The 17,642-nt window shown below is 41.4% G+C and overlaps 1 protein-coding gene across 1 annotated transcript; it reads left to right on the top strand.

The window, feature by feature from the left end:
* Nucleotides 1-60: 60 nt before the first annotated feature.
* Nucleotides 61-17,642, top strand: PRNP (prion protein (Kanno blood group)). Its single transcript, XM_012455393.3, has 2 exons — nt 61-150; nt 15,279-17,642. Exon 2 carries the CDS (start codon nt 15,289-15,291, stop codon nt 16,045-16,047), a length of 759 nt encoding a protein of 252 aa, XP_012310816.1. The 5' UTR covers nt 61-150; nt 15,279-15,288; the 3' UTR covers nt 16,048-17,642.

Raw genomic sequence — 17,642 nt, 5'->3', positions numbered from 1 at the left:
TCCCCGCCCCGACCTCCACCCGCCAGCGCCGCCGCCTCCCTTCCCCGCCCAGCGTCCCTCCCCCATTGGCCCCGCGCGTCGCCTGCCCTCCGCACCAGTCGCTGACAGCCGCGGCGCCGCGAATTTCTCCTCGCCTAACGACCGAGACAGGTAAACACCGGGGGTGGAGGGGACGCTGGCGGGGGCAGAGGAGCCGCTGAGGCAGAGTGAGGACCCCGGGCCTCGGGTCCCAGGTGCGAGGGCGCCCGACCGGACAGGGTCTGGACCCCCTTAAGGAGAGGCCGGGGACTGCCCCGAGGGCACGTGACGCGTCTCGGGCCTGCCCCAGTGCGCTGGTCTTGGCTCAGGTGGGGCGGCTTGGCTTCGCTTTTCGGGTTAGGAACGCTCCCTTCACTCCGCGTGGGAGCTGGGGGAGCTGGCGGAGCCCCTGGAAGGAGGTCGGTGGCGCGCCGGGTGTCGCAGCGCCCCCTGCACCCCGCGTGGATCCGGCCCAGCGGCCAGGGAACTCCGGGAGGGCCGCCAGCGGGCTCCGCGGGGCGCGGGGCGAGAGGGGACCCCTGGGGGCCGCGGGGCCCGGTCCCTGCTCGTTGGTCTCCCCTCGGAGGCCGGGGTCGGGGCCCCGGACGCCGCTCGGCAAGGCCCGGCGCTTCCCCGATACCCAGAGGGGCTTGTGGGGATGGGGAGGCGGGCTCCCGCCGGGAGAGTTATGGAGCGCCTCAGCCTCAGGACCTCCCGCCGCAGCCGCCTCACTCTTCCCGGGAGGGGGCCCCGCCCTTCATCCTTGCGGCCGGAGCTTCTCCGCGGGAGGCTGCAGCCGAGCGGCCGTCGCCACCGCGTGAGGAAGGGGCCCACGCGGGCGGGCGGGGGCGGGGCCCCGGGAGGCCCCGCCTTCTGTTCGCCACCTGCGGGGTGGGAGTAGCTGCGGGTCTGCCTCCGGGCCCCAGGTGCGACAGCGACCCCCGCTTGGCCTGTCACACTCCTCCCATCCCCTGGAGGAAGAACACTGGCCATGAGGGGCTCCAATGGACAACCCGTCTCGGATGACGACCCTTGGGTCACCGGGCTTCCCACCTGTGCGGCAGGGGCCTTCACGTTTCATTGTTAAACAATGGGGAGAAGTCCATGTTTATGGTCCTTTTTTAGGAACTTTACCTCGTAATTCCACCACTGTCACATCCATCCTAGCCATCGCAAAACCACAACTCCCTGTTTTTGTTTCCTAGCCTCCACATTCTCACACAACACAGTGCAATTTCACTGCTGTAATGATGAGGTTGTTCATGACCACGTTATTTTCTTGTTCTTAGAGCATCACGGTTTAATTAGCAGTTCCCCATATGTAGAACATTTGAAATGTTTCCCGTTTCCTTAGGAAAAACTCCTGGTAGAATAGGATTGAGGATTTTTACAAATATAATTATCAGAAACATAGGAACAGGAAATTGGATAAATATGTTAAACCTCTGGAAAAATCAGCAACACTCTTAGATTTGTAGGAGAAAGGAAAACATCACCAAAGGAAAGAAGCAATTTTACTTACACAAACACTGAGAAGGTCTTACAGTGAAAAAGAGCTAACCAGAAAGGGGAAAGGCAGGCAGAGAGGTAGGATGTCATTTGTATGTTATTTGTATCTAACACAAGTTTTCCATACTGAAAGAAAAATATTAAGATTATAATAGATAAATAATGAAATGATGAGTCATTTACACAATAAAATGCAAATTAGAGCATGTTGGGGTTATCATTTTACATTTATTAAACTAACCATAATGAGTAATAGTAACAGCAACCCTTGCTGGAAGTTTGCCCAAAACTTGGCATTTTCAAGTGTTCGGGAGGTGGCAGCTCTTTGGGGTCAGAAAGATGGTTCTGCAGTCAATTTTGTGACTTTGGACAGGCTACTTAATTTCCTGATCCTCCTTTTGTCCATTCATAGAATGGAGGAAATGATACCTACTTCCTGCGTCTGTTGCAAAGATTAACCAACTATGTAAAACTCACCCTTGATATTTATGCATTATTGGGGGCATTTCGAGCCAGTACAACCCTTTTGTAAAGCAATCTGGTGATGTATTAAGAAGTTGGAAGCTGTGACCCAGAAACCCCTCTCCTGAGAATTCACCTGCAATGGAAGAACCAAACAAACAAAAACGCAGGCACATATTCCTAGCAGAATGATCTAAAATTAGAACCAACTGGCCAACAGCCTAAATGTGTAACAGCAGGGCAGTAGCTAAGAAAATTATGACACATTAGCTGAAATGAACATTATATAACCATCAAAACTCATGATTTTGGAGTCTGTGATATGTGGGGGGAAATTGGTACGTAAAAAAGTGGGTTACTAAACTGCACCTGCTTACTCTAACATGAATGCATATGTGAAAAATCTGAAAGGAAAAGCACAGAAAATGGACATTTTAATTGAAATTGTAGATGATCTTAATTTTCTTTTGGTGGATACATTATATATTGTTCTCACTAAATAAGGACATTTAAAAAATAGTTCACAGGTTTTAAATTTTTTTTTTTTTAAGACAAGAGTCTCACTCTGTCGCCAGGCTGGTGTGCAGTGGCGTTTGAGATGGAGTCTCACTCTGTCGCCAGGCTGGAGTGCAGTGGCGAGATCCCAGCTCACCGTAACCTCCGTCTCTCGGGTTTAAGGAATTCCCCTGCCTTAGCTTCCCAAGTGGCTGGGACTACAGGCACGTGCCACCACGCCCAGCTAATTTTTGTATTTTTAGTAGAGACGGTGTTTCACAGTGTTGGCCAGGATGGTTTTAATCTCCTGACCTCATGATCCACCCGCCTCAACCTCCCAAAGTGCTGGGATTACAGGTGTGACCGACCATGCCTGGCCCACAGGTTTTAATTTTTTAAATGAAATGGACCACAGATTTCTGTGTGTGAGAGAAAGGAAACTTGTTATATTTGCTACTTAGAATAAAAGATTTTTAACCAACCTTGTTTCCTTTTTCTAATTTTTTTTAGTTCATTAGTAATTTGTATATTGGGGTTTTTTTTGCTGCTGTTTTGTTGTTGTTGTTGTTGTTGTTGCTGTTGTTTTGTTGTTGTTGTTGTTGTTGTGTTTGTTTTGAGACAGAGTTTCGCTCTTGTTGCCCAGGCTGGAGTGCAATGGCGCGATCTCGGCTCACCGCAACCTCCACCTCACAGGTTCAAGCCATTCCCCTGCCTCAGCCTCCTGAGTAGATGGGATTACAGGCATGCACCACCACGCCCAGCTAATTTTGTATTTTTAGTAGAGATGGGATTTCTCCATGTTGGTCAGGTGTATATTGTTTTTTTTTTTTAAGAATCAGTTCTTAGATTCATTTATCAATTCTAGTTTGTTGTTTTTAAGGACTCCTGAAACTTTTTCAAAACTGAACAATTTCAGCCATGTCTAAGCTTTCTGTCTTCTTGGAGGCACAAATCCAGTTTAGCTGAGCCACAACAGATTGTACATATCCTGCAGAACCTCTGTGGCCTTATGACAGTTGAAAGTCACCAACTGTGACAGAAAATGAGGGTCAGGAAAGGCTGTGATCACAGGCCCTTGATCCAGAGGCCACTTGGGTTCATTTGTGTAACTCACACCTCATTGTATCATCATTTCTTGTAAAATCACCTTGATTTTGCAGGGAAATGGCCACAGATTTTTAGAGTTAAGCTGAATTATATAAGGGAGCGGCCATTTTAAAAATAATGTAATTAAACAACAACAGTAACATAACAGCTATTTCTGCACCACATTGACACTGAACATGGCTCTCAACCAACTGGCCAAACCAAGGTGAAAGATTCTCTAAACTTTAGTTTTAACTTACCTTGTCCATTCTCCCTTTTCAGATCTTATTTCTTCTTCCAAGGCAACTATATCCGCTGTGAACTGCTGTGTATTAAACATTCAAAACATGTCTGTATCTAACCCAGTGATGGCTACAGCATTATAAAATAACTCCTAAGTGAATAGTGTGTGCAGCAATTCTCACAGTGGGGAGAATTTTTTTTTTCTCTCAATGTGTTAACCAGTCCTTTTTCTCCAACTATATTCTACTTAAACTGTTACAGTATTGTGTGATCACTTTAAGGGAGGTAACCCTTTAATGAAAAGCATTATAAATGTTAAAGATTAGACCCCTGAGGTCCTAGCACTGAATGAAGCCTGATCATGGGTGCCAGTTCCCTGAGAAGCTTTTATAGATCGCAAATTCCATTGCTAAGCACTCTGCAGCTGGCTTGGGATGGGTTCCAGCAATGTTGTTTTTCAAAATCTCTTTTGGGTAATTTTGATGATGGACCAGGTTGGGGACCCTTTGCTCTATTCAGTTTGTGGCTTCTAGGTGACAGTGAAAAACCCCCCAATTTTTGTGCAACATTTTGTATAGCTTACGTCAAGTTCTTTATGGACTTCAAAAGATTAAAATATAACAAGAGAATTTACTTAGCTCAGAAAAGACAAGGGACATTATGGGGTGAAGGTTGGGGGGCTGTTTGACATTTGCCACTTCCCAGTGTAACTACTTAAGCTTCAAGTTGTAATATGTTATATGGGCTGAAAGGCTTTGGTGTCTATATTTGGATCTCAGCTCCAACACCTTGGGCTGTTAAAACCTTGGGATAAGTTCTTACCAGCTCTGACTCTCATTCCCCATCTATAAATGGGAATAAGATGAATAACTAATTGGAGTTATTCATAGGAGTAACTTATGGATCTTTTTGTACCCTCTCTCTGGTTCCATTGTTTTGCCTTTCTGCTCATGCACCAATGCCATGTGATCTTACTGTTAACTCTTAACACCTGGCAGGTCAAATACACCCTGGATTATCTTCTCATTAAAAATTTTCTCCAGTCATTTGAGTTTTGAGTATCATTTCATTATGTCTTTTAAAATCCCTTTTGAATTCTTTTTCAAATTTGTTTTTTAATTTGACAGATAAGATTGTATGTATTTATTGTGTACAAAATTAGAAAGAGCTTTTCCTCTAAGATCTGAAACAAGACAAGTACACTCACACTCACCAGTTCTATTCAACATATAGTACTGGAAGTCCTAGCCAGGACAGTGAGACAAGAGAAGGAAATAAAGAGCATCCAAATTTGAAAGGAAAAAGTTAAATTGTTCCTATGTGGAGATGATTTTATACTTAAAAAACCCTAAAGACTCCATTAGAAAACCATCAGAACTAATAAATTCAGTAAAGCTGCAGGGTACAAAATTAACATACAAATATCAGTAGTGTTTCTATATGCCAACAGTGAACTCGCTGGAAAGAAACAAAAAGAAAGTCCCATTTACAATAACTACAAAATAAAATATTTCAGAATAAATTTAGCCAAGATGGTGAAAGATCTCTATGCTGAAAACTATAAAACACTGATGAAAGAAATTGAAGAAGACACAAATAGAAAGCCTGTACTCATGGAGGAATAATTAATATTGTTAAAATGTCCATACTATCTGAAGTGATCTACAGATTCAGTAGAATTCCTATCAGAATACCAATGACATTCTCAGAGGAATAGAAAAACAATCCTAAAATTTGGTGAAAGTGGCATCCTTGTCTCATTTCAGATCTAAGAGGAAAAGCTCTCAATTTTTCACCATTAAGTATGATGTTAGCTGCAACTTTGTCATATGTGGCCTTTATTGTGTTGAGGTACAATCCTTCTATACCTAATTCATTGAGAGTTTTTATTATGCAAGAATGTTGAATTTTGTCAAACACTTTTTCTGCATCTGTTGAAATGATTTTATGGTTATTGTCTTATTCCATTAATGTGATGTATCACACTTACTGATTTGTGTGTGTTGAACCATCCTTACGTCCCTGGATGGATCCTGTTTTATCATGGTAAATTATCTTTTTAATGAGCTATTGAATTTGCTTTGCTAGAATTTTGTTAAGAATGTTTTCACCTAGGTTCATCAGGGATATTGGCCTATACTGTTGTTTTCTTGTGTGTGTGTGTTTTGTTTGTTTGTTTGTTTGTTTGTTTGTTTGTTTGTTTTTGAGATGGAGTCTCGCTCGTCACCGGGCTGGAATGCAGTGGCACTATCTGATTCCCAGGTTCAGACAATTCTTCTGCCTCAGCCTCCTGAGTAGCTGGGATTATAGGCACGCACCACCACACCCGGCTAATTTTTGTATTTTTAGTAGAGACGAGATTTCACCACATTGGCCAGGATGGTTTCTTGCAGTTTTTCGTGGGACTTTGAGATCTGGGTAATGTTGGTTCCTCCTATTATTAATTTCTGGTTGTATACCATCGTGCTCAGAAAAGAAACTTGATATGATTTCAGTCTAATTAAGTTGGTTAAGACTTGTTTTATGGCCTAACATATGATCTATCCTGGAGAATGCTCCATGTGCTGTTTAAGAGGAATGTGTATTCTGCAGTTGTTGGATGGAATGTCCTGTATTTGTCTGTTTACATCCATTTGGTCTAAGTGAAGTGTAAGTCTGATGCTTCCTTATTTATTTTCTTTTTAATTCACCTGTCCAAAAAATCTAAGAGATCCAAAGCAAACAGGGGGTTGTAAAATTACCTTTGAATTCTGACTGAAATTGTGTTTACTTTATGGATTATTTACTGATAACTTGGTATTTTTCAATATTGGCTTCCCGAACAAAGACGTTGTATGTCTTTCTCTTTTTCCAGTCTTCTTTTATGTCTCAGTAAAATTTTGTAGCTTTCCTACTACTTATTTTCAGGTTAAATCCTAGATATTTTCAATTTTTGCTGCCATTATGAATGAATGTTGTTCCCCATGAAATCTTTAATTACAACTGATTTAGGGACTCACTGAGTTTTGATTTGTTGATTTAAAAAACTACCATCCTATTAAACTCACTTATTTGTTCTAAGATATTTTTTGAGGTTTTCCTGAATTTTCCAGATAAAAGAATTATATCTAGATGAATTTATAGAATAACCTAATCAAAGTAATAGATTATTGTTTACCACATTAATGAGAATGCTTTTCCTGTTAAAATTATGATATTATGTGCTTTTGTGTTCATGACAACAATTCTTTATGATGGAAAGAGACTATCCTTCCAGTTCTATAGAAACGTTTTAAAAATAGCTTAAATTTTTAAAAATTTAGGGATGGATATTGATTTTCATTGAAAACTTTTCAATATCTGAAGAAAATCTTTTTTCTTCCTAACCTATTAATAGATTCCTGATTTTCAGCCATTCTTGTATTCCTAAAATAATCCATATGGGTCACAATGTATTCTTTAACTAAACTGTTAAAATAAGCTGGGTGCTATTTTCTTTGATTTTGGCACTTGTGTGACAGGAGGCTCCCATGGCAGGGTGGCTAAGTGTGCCCACCTGCATACTAGCATTTGAATCTTGGCCCTTTATCCCATTGGCTCTAAACACATCTCAGGTGAAGATGCCCAAATATTTATCTCTACTGAGTTCCAGATTTCCATAACAATTGCCTAAATTGATAGTGCCACTTGAATGTCTCATAGATGTGGCAAAGTTTACATGTCCAAATGGAAACTCTTTGTTTTCTTTCCCAAGCATGGCCCTCCACAAATTTGTCCTATTTCAGTAGATAGCATCACCGCCATCTCCATGGTTATGGAGGCCCCAGACCTGGGCAACTCTCACTCCTCCATCCACTCAACCGGCAGGTCTTATTGACTCTTTCTGTAAAATATGTCTCATTTATTCACAGCCTGCCAGCTGCATGGACTCCATCCCAGTCCACACCACCATCTTCCTGCAGTAATTTCTTAACTGGTCTCTCCATTTCCTTTCTTGCCCCACTAAATTTTCTTCTATTTAAGAAAAAATATTTTCTAGACATAAGGTTTCACCATGTTGCTCAGGCTGGTCTCAAACTCCTGGGCTCAAGCAATCCTCCTGCTTAAACTTCCCAAAGTGCTGGGATTATGTTGGGGTCTGTGAGAACGGCACGTCTGCCTGGGTCTCTTGACCTGCAAGAGGGTCCCAATACCTGGAAGAGAGAGTGTGCGGAAGAAAAGAAAGACAGAAAGCGGGGTCTGGAGGACTGAGTAAGCAATTGCTTAAACAGCAGTTTATTCTGTGCACAGGGTCTCATTATATACTTTTCAGCCTGCAGTGGCTGACGTCAACATTGTGAGATTACTTACAACAAAAGGAGAACAGAAAGTTACAACATCACGAGCCTGGGATTCAAGATAAAACTAGTAAAAGGAGAAGCATACAATCAACTGTCTTAAAGATTGATCCATAAGTGATAAAACAAACAGGTGACCTTTTTCAACTTATCAGATAATCCAGAACACAAAAGCAAGATCCTATTTTACAATGATCGAAGCAAGCTACAAATCTTAAAAATAACAATTGCAGATGTCATGTGAGTAGTCACAAGGTTCTGTGAATATTTGGTAAACAAAGTCATAAAATTAGCCCAGAGCAGGTACTTCAAGAAACACAATGCCTAGTAAAACCACACAGCCTTCACCCAGCCCTTAGGTCAGTGGACAAGAGATAAACTTCTGCAAACTCAAGCTTCTTTCAATTCTTTCTTTCCCTTAGCTCGACTGCCTCCAGAGGGGAGAAATGTATCTGGGCTCAAACTCCATTATGGTGGGGACACTTAGGGGTCTCTACGCTGGAGCGATCCCCACAGGATTACAGGCTTGAGCTAAGCTTTTTAAAAAAACAATTCCATGATGTTACTGTCTTACTAAGACCCTTTACTGGCTCCGCACTGGGCTTTCAGAACAAGATAGAAATTTCTCTCTGTGGCCCATGAGGCCCTCCTGATATGACCTCACCACCTCCCTAGTCTCAGCAGTCCCCCTGCCGCTGTATCATAGGGCTCCTCAGATTTGATCTTTTTGGTCCTTAAGCCCACCAAGCTAAGTATCTTATTCACAACTGTCCTCATCCCCTAGCACAATTCTTGACCCTTAGAATTCTGACACTTAAAATATGTGTTAAGCTAATCAATAAATTATTGTGCCAGGCATATATTGGGGGTCACCTATATATTGTGGGTCACCTATGTATAGGTGTGACTCACACCTATAAACCCAGCACTTTGGGGGGATGAGGCATGCAGATTGGTTGAACCCAGGAGTTCAAGACCAGCCTGGACAACATGGAAAGACCCCATCATTACTAAAAATACAAAAAAATAGCCAGGCATGGTAGTGCATACCTGTGGTCCCAGCTACTCGAAAGGATCACTTGAGCCCATTGCTGGGAAGTTGCAGAGAGCTGAGATCATGCCACCACACTCTGGCCTGGGTGGCAGAGTGAGACCCTGTCTCAAAAAAAAAAGTAACAGTACTGTAAATATATTATAGTGTGTAATTTTTGACAGCTTTTTTCTCCATTTCTTCTATGGTTTTTGGTCAATTCTAGTCTTCTATTTTTTTTTTCTTTAAGATGACACATACTGCCTGGGCATGGTGGCTCACACCTGTAATGTCAGCACTTTGGGAGGCCAAGGCAGCAAGATCGCATGAGCCCAGAAGTTTGAGATGAGCCTGGGCAACATAGCAGGACCCCATCTCTACCAGAAAAGAAACAACAACAACAACAAAAAAAAGAAACTGGCACATACTAGTTATTCCATAAATATTTGTTAAATACATTAATTCTCAAGTTGATTTTTGTAATTTACGTTTTAACAGAAAGACGATCCATCTCAGAGATATTTTTATTCATTAAGGATAGTTGTATATAGTAATTTATTATTATTTTAAAGCATTCTCTAAGGCTACTTCCTCTTATAGAGATATGTTTTCTCAATATAGAGATATGTTTTCTAGTGATGTGTGTGTTACATTTTCAAATAACTCTTAATTTTATTTAGAAATTCCACATTTTTCTGGGTTTTATTTTTTAAATTCTACTTTCATCTCTACTATTAATTTATAACTATGGCAATTTTGCAGTTTTCTGTTTTCTTCTCTTTCTGAGTTGAATAATCATTTACTTTATTTCACCTTTTCTATTCATTCATATTATCCATGTTCCTCTGATAGCCATGTAGGTTCCAAATCCTCACATTTTTCAGCTTTCTTAAAATTTTTTTTTTTTTTTGCTATTCTGATATGCATAAGTGTTATATCATTTTTATCATATTCTTAATGATTTTGATTATCTTTTTCTATCCTTTTGGGTTTCTCTCTTAGATAAATTATCAGTTTCTTTTGGCCATTTGTTTGTGTTGGAATTACTATCTCTTAATGCTCTGTAAGAATTCCTTGCAAGTTCTAGAATCTTCTGTTGATTTTAACTACTACAAGTCCCTTTTACCATTGTGTACTCTTTCTGTTAACTTTGTCCAGAGTCAGCTTTACCATGTTGAACAAGAATCTTTAATTTTTTTTTAACTTTTAAGTTCAAGGGTATAAGTACAGGTTTGTTACATGGGTGAACTTGTGTTATGGGGGTTTGTTGTACAGATTATTTCCTCACCCAGGTACTAAGCTTAGTACACATTAGTTGTTTTTCCTGATCCTCTCCCTCCACCACCCTCTGATAGGCCCTAATGTGTGTTGTTCCTCTCCACATGTCCATGTGTTCTCATCATTAACTCCCACTTATAAATGAGAACATGCAGTATTTGGTTTTTTCTTCCTGTGTTAGTTTGCTAAGGATAATGGCTGCCAGTTCCATCCACATCCCTGCAAAGAACATGATCTCACTCTTTTTTGGGGTTGCATAGTATTCGATGGTGTATATATACCACATTTTCATTATTCAGTCTATCATTGATGGGCATTTAGGTCTTTGCTGTTGTGAATAGTGTTGCAATGAAGATACATGTGCATGTGTCTTTGTAATAGAATGATTTATATTCCTTTGGGTATATACCTAGTAATGAGATTGCTGGGTCAAATGGTATTTCTGTCTTTAGGTCTTTGAGGATGTAATCAAATGCATCAATTATTTGCCTTATGGTTTGTGCTTTTTGTTTGAAAACTTCTTCCCCCATTCCTCCTCCAGGTCACAAAGACATTTGCCAATATTTTCCTCTTCTAGCGCCATACTTGTACCTTTCACATGTAAGTCTTGGATCCATCTAGAGTTAACTTTTGCATGTAGTTAGGGATCCAGTTTTCTTTTTCTTGTTTCCCAGAAGGATGAAACCTTCTTCCTTTATTTATTTGTGATGCCCGCATCAGCACACATCAAGTCCGTGCTAAAGTGTATCTACATGAGTTTCTCCCTCAACTTGCTTCTCTGTGTCCTTTGGTCTCCCTATCTTTACCGTCCAGTCTTCATCACTGTAGTTTCGTAGTGATTTCATGTCTGCTTTGGCGGATTCCCTCCTCTTTGCACTTTTTTTTTAAGGTTGACCTTGTTATTCATGGGCATTTTCTTTCCCATATGAGTTGGTTGAACTTCTCAAAAAATCCACCTGGAATTTTAGCTGGCATTTTATTGATATTACTAGTTCATTTGAGGATAATGGACATCTTTATAATACTGAGTTATCACAATCAAGACCATGAAATGCCTCTCCATTTTTTCAGATTATCTTCTATGTTCTTTGTATTAGAGTTATAATTTTTCACCCATTGGAAGTCTTTTCTTAGTTAAGTCATTTCCTAGCCACTTTACAGTTTGGTTGTTACTGTGAATATCTATATTTTCTTCTGGTCAGTTATTGCTAGTGTAGAGAAATGCTGTTGATTTTTGTAAGCTGACCTTCTGTCCCACAGCCTTGCTTGCTAGCGTTGGTTCTCATGTTACCCCTGTTGATTCTGTTGGATTTTCTATGTGCATGGTCACACTAATTGCAAATACTGTCAGCTAGAGCTGTTTTCTTGCCATTCTTACACCTGTTACTTCTTTGCATATGGCCTTGGACAGCATCTTGAGTCCCATGACAGCGGACATCCCTGTCATGTTTCTGAGTGTATTCTTAATAGTAAACAAGTGTTGACCACTACCATACACTTAATAGAATATCTTGAAATATGCCAGAGGACTAGACTGCTACCTGACTGCTGACAGAGTATCTTAGATAAATAGGCCCCCAGACATGCCAGTGTCCTCTCTCACTATCCATCTCCACTTCAAAGTTGTCTGGCCCCACCCACCTTCTGTGCCTGGTTCTCCTCTGTGCTTCCCTCACTATGCTATGTTCTTGCCTGTTCAGGTGTCTCTAAGAGCTCATAGATCATTAACTCTTACAGTTTTAAATGAGGCATGTTCAAAGCCCAACTCAGTGTCATTCCCTGCAGTCTCCTTGTCCTCCCAGCTTGCCCATTTCAGGGATTTGCTGATAGATCCAGCCAGCCAGAGTCTACTGCAGTAGCTGGCATATGAAATGCATATGTATTTAACTGAATTGAAAATGTTAGCTGGCCATTGTAGAAAATAGTATTTATTTTTATTATTTTTATTTGTTTTGTTGTTTTTTTATTTTTTTGTTTGTTTTTCTTATTTTTATTGAAAATAGTATTTTGTAAATTTATAAATATGATTCTCTTTGTACATCCATTACAAATATTTAATGTTTAGTTTGATTATTCCTTATGCTTTATAAGGAAATGTGTTTTCCCACTCATTCATTTGTCCAGCATTTATTTTGCATGTCTGTGGGTCAAGTGCTATGTCTAGGGACACTGCTGTGAGCAAAACCAACCCCCCTCCCAAAGGAGCCTGTACACCAGTGGAGAACATGAACAATAAGCACACAATAAATGACATAATATCTAAAGTAGTTGTAACTGCTCCAGAGAATAATGAAGCCAGGAAAGGGAATGGGCTTGGGGGTGTTATTTTAGATAGAGTGATGGGAAGAGCCCCCCCTGAGCAGACTTAAGCCACATGAGTAGCTGGAGGAAGAGCCTCTAGGACCAGGGAACAGCAAGTGCAACAGCCCTGAGACAGGACGTGCTTGTCAGGTTTGAGGAGTGGTGGGAGGCCTGAACCAGGTCACATGGGGCCCAGCCAGCATGGCCACAACTTTGTGTTTTATCCAGAGTACAAAGGAGCCCACTGAGGGACAAGGGAAGCAGACAATGTGACCTGCAACCCTCAGTGGGGGCCAGGAGAGGAGCTGGGAGGCCGCTGAAGGAATCCGGTGAGAAGTGATAGAAGCGCCAACTAAGATGGTCCTGTTGGAAAATGTGAGAAGCCGAGGTGCTTAGGATTGATTTTCAGGGTAGAGCTGCTGGGATTTGCTGATAGATCCAAAGTATGCTGTGAGAGAGAAAATTCAGTCACTCTAGAGCATTGGCTGGATTTGTCTCGTGGGAGTGAATGGAGAAGGTGCTGACATAAAAGCCCTTTAGATTGAAAGTTACTGATTGACGGGATGGTCCCCTAGTTTGATTTCCTGGGGTGTGTGAGTAGCAGGGAGGCCAAGAGCTGGGCCCCACAAGATCATGGGGACTCATCAGGGAAGCAGGCCTACAAAGAATCTGCTCTTCAGACCCCCACCTAAAAGGGCCTCCAAAAACCCTAACTGGCATGACCTGAGTACTTTAACTCCACTTGTAACTTTCAAATATGTTTTGATTTACTTAATGACCACCAAGACAAAACTTTCCATTTTAATAATGTTAGTAGAAACATAAACAGGATGTTTATTTATTTATTTCATATTTTTTCTAAGAATATTATCCAATTTAGTCATTATTTCTGAAGGAGATGAAAATAATTTTCTAATTTTTAAAAAATTTGCAACTAATTGGATGATAGTTAAAGGTATGGGCTTTCTGAGTTCACAAACATGTTCCAAAATTGACAACAGTGATGGTTGCACATTTCATTAAATGTATTAAAAACTATTAACTGTACATGTTATGTGGTGAATTATATGGTATGTGAATTATATCTCAAAAAGCTAGGCATTGTTTTTTAAAAAAATTAAAATTAAAAAAAGAAAGAAAGAGGGAAAAAAAAAATTGCAGATAATCCCAGCACTGGCACAAGACTAATCTCAGTGTTACAGTGTATGCCATTTTAGGTTTTATGGCACACAGTGATGATTTGGAGCCTATGATTTGACCTAGGGTACAGCAGGTACTGTTTAGCAATCATTTTACTATTGTCATAGGTCTCTGCTCTTCGAGCTAAATACCCAGGGTAAATGAGCTCTTTGATCTGAAAAAAGATTTTTAATGTGATGAATGTACATTCTCCAAAGGGTCATAAATTGTCATTCTGGATATCTGATTTATTTGTTGTTTTGGTACAAAAATTAGAAGAAAATAAATCACTCACAAAATATTAAATGAACTAAAACTCATTCATCGAGTCAGTGACTGCCTGTCTTGTGAACACAGCCCACTACCCCCGTCTGAGCAGCCCCATCCACCTGTCTAGAGAGAAAGATGAATTTTCAAGTAGACTCCCAAAAGCCTGGATGTTTCACTTCTAGTAGACTTGTACTGAGCATTCCTTTGAGGAAATTCTTCTTGGCATTCTATGCTGAGGGGATATTAATTCTTTCACATCACAAATATCTATTGTGTCTTGCTCTGTCCAGGCACTGCTGTAGCCCCTGAGGATACAGTAGTGAACAAGAGACGTTTGTTCCCTGCTTACATTCCTGCAGAGGAGAGAAGACATTGAACTGATTATTTAGAAAGATATGTAATTACTGTGTTGCCACACCCCCTTGGAGTCTTCCTAACTAGACATTACACTCACAAGACTTCCACAGGCTACACTGTAGGCCTTGCTCAGCCTCAGGTTCCTTAGAAGGGGACGCACCAGGGTCCTCATGGTGTTCCACACATCAGCCAAGGATTTATCTCCACTCCCAACTCCCTCAAGTGACTGCTCAGGTACAAGGAATGAGATCCATATTGGTGGGTAAAGGGTTACTCTTGGCATACGAGCCCCATCCCCCACAGGAGCTGATATGCCCACAGCTTCAAGGGTCCTCACCAGGACGTGCCTAGTTCCTGCTTTAGAGCAGGAAGAATCATGGCCCTAAGGAACTCCCCCAAAAGTTTATGGTTCCTCACAGTCCATGTGCAGCTTATTAATCAGAAGCAATTTTTCTTACAAATAACATTGCTGGCATTCCACCTTTATCAAGTTTCCAGGAACAGAGCCAGCAATTAACTTAGAGTCAGATTTGTTCTTAGAGCAGGAGAAAGGGTTGTGTTCAGCCTTTTCTGACCATTGTTTTTGTCCTAAGTGCTTCAGAAAAGTACAGGGTGGGAAGAGTGTTTATACTGAGCATCTGATGCCATTGCTGTGCACTCATTCATTATGCAGCAAACATTTAGTAGTTTCAGCATAAATATGGGACTCTGATGTTCTCCTCTTCATTTTGCAGAACAGTCATCATGGCGAACCTTGGCTACTGGATGCTGGTTCTTTTTGTGGCCACATGGAGTGACCTGGGCCTCTGCAAGAAGCGCCCGAAACCTGGAGGATGGAATACTGGGGGCAGCCGATACCCAGGCCAGGGCAGCCCTGGAGGCAACCGCTACCCACCCCAGAGCGGTGGCTGGGGGCAGCCTCATGGTGGTGGCTGGGGGCAACCCCATGGTGGCGGCTGGGGACAGCCCCATGGCGGTGGCTGGGGACAGCCTCATGGTGGTGGCTGGGGTCAAGGAGGTGGCACCCACAGTCAATGGAACAAGCCCAGTAAGCCAAAAACCAACATGAAGCACATGGCTGGTGCTGCAGCGGCTGGGGCAGTGGTGGGGGGCCTTGGTGGCTACATGTTGGGAAGTGCCATGAGCAGGCCCCTCATACATTTTGGCAATGACTATGAGGACCGTTACTATCGTGAAAACATGTACCGTTATCCCAACCAAGTATACTACAGGCCCGTGGATCAGTACAGCAACCAGAACAACTTTGTGCATGACTGCGTCAATATCACGATCAAGCAGCACACAGTCACCACCACCACCAAAGGGGAGAACTTCACTGAGACCGACGTTAAGATTATGGAGCGCGTGGTTGAGCAGATGTGTATCACTCAGTACGAGAAGGAATCCCAGGCCTATTACCAGAGAGGATCAAGCATGGTCCTCTTCTCCTCCCCACCTGTGATCCTCCTGATCTCTTTCCTCATCTTCCTGATAGTGGGATGAGGAAGGTCTTCCTGTTTTCACCATCTTTCTAATCTTTTTCCAGGTTGAGGGAGGGGGTATCCACCTGCAGCCCTTTTAGTGGTGGTGTCTCATTCTTGCTTCTTTGTCCCTGATAGCCTAATCAATACCCCTGGCACTGATGGGCACTGGAAAATCTAGAGCAGACCTGAGATGCTATTTAGTCAAACCCCCTTTGATTGAGTTCATCATGGGCCTTTGCTAATACTGGGCCAATAAAAATATAACAGCAAATAATCATTGGTTAATCTGGATGTATTTTTGGACTTAGTGCAACAGGTTGGGGCTAAAACAAATCTCAGAACAGTCTCAAATACCTTTGCCTGGATACCTCTGGCTCCTTCAGCGGCTAGAGCTCAGTATACTAATGCCCTATCTTAGCAGAGATTTCATAGCTATTTAGAGATATTTTCCGTTTTAAGAAAACTTGACAACATTTCTGCCAAGTTTGTTAGGAGGCTGCATGACACTCTTTCAAAAAAATCCTAGAAATTCTTAGCTCTCGGGATGTAGGCTCAGCCCGCTGGAGCATGAGCTCTGTGTCTGCAGAGAAATGGGACGATGTTTTGCCTTTCACAGTACAGGCTACACAGCAGCTGTTCATCAAGAGTAAGTATCGGCACAACACTAAACCTCTGGCTAGAGGACATATTCATGGTGAACATAACTGTAGCATATATGAAAGGCTCTGGGACTGAAAAATCTAATGTTTGGGAATGGTGCCCTTGTGGCAACCTTCCATTTTAGATGTTTAAAGAATGTATATGTGGCATTCCTTTCTTTAAACTATAGATAATGAAGGCAGCAGAAAAGTCAGTTACCTTCTAGACACTGAAGGCAAATCTCCTTTGTCCATTTACCTGGAAACCAGAATGATTTTGACATAGAGGAGAGCTGCAGCTGTGAAAGCAGCATCATCATAGAGGATGATGTCATGAAGAAAATGGTCCATGTGCAAAGAAAAGAACTGCTTGCATTTCTTTATCTCTGTCTCATAATTGTCAAAAACCAGAATTAGGTCAAGTTCATAGTTTCTGTAATTGGCTTTTGAATCAAAGAATAGGGAGACAATCTAAAAAAATCTTAGGTTGGAGATGACAGAAATATGATTGATTTGAAGTGGAAAAAGAAATTCTGTTAACGTTAATTAAGGTAAAATTATTCCCTGAGTTGTTTGATATTGTCACCTAGCAGATACGTATTACTCTTCTGCAATGTTATTGGCTTGCACTTTGTGAGTATTCGATGTAAAAATATATATGTATATAAAATATAGCATAGGACAGACTTAGGAATTTTGTTTAGAGCAGTTAACATCTGAAGTGTCTAATGCATTAACTTTTGGTAAGGTACTAAATACTTAATATGTGGGAAACCCTTTTGCGTGGTCCTTAGGCTTACAATGTGCACCAAATCGTTTTATATAAGAATCCAAAGTGGACACCATTAAGAGGTCTTTGAAACTTGCATGTACATTTTCTATATTTGTAACTTTGCATGTTCTTGTTTTCTTGTATAAAAAAATTATAAATGTTTAATATCTGACTGAAATTAAACAGGAGCGAAGACGAGCGCCA

The sequence above is a fragment of the Aotus nancymaae genome, unplaced genomic scaffold (genome assembly GCF_030222135.1).
Source record: "Aotus nancymaae isolate 86718 unplaced genomic scaffold, 86718_ANA_hifiasm-v0.15.2.pri h1tg000029l, whole genome shotgun sequence".
Lineage (NCBI taxonomy): Eukaryota > Metazoa > Chordata > Mammalia > Primates > Aotidae > Aotus > Aotus nancymaae.
The sequence above is the reverse complement of the archived record's forward strand: the minus strand, read 5'-3'. Positions and strand labels throughout refer to the sequence as shown.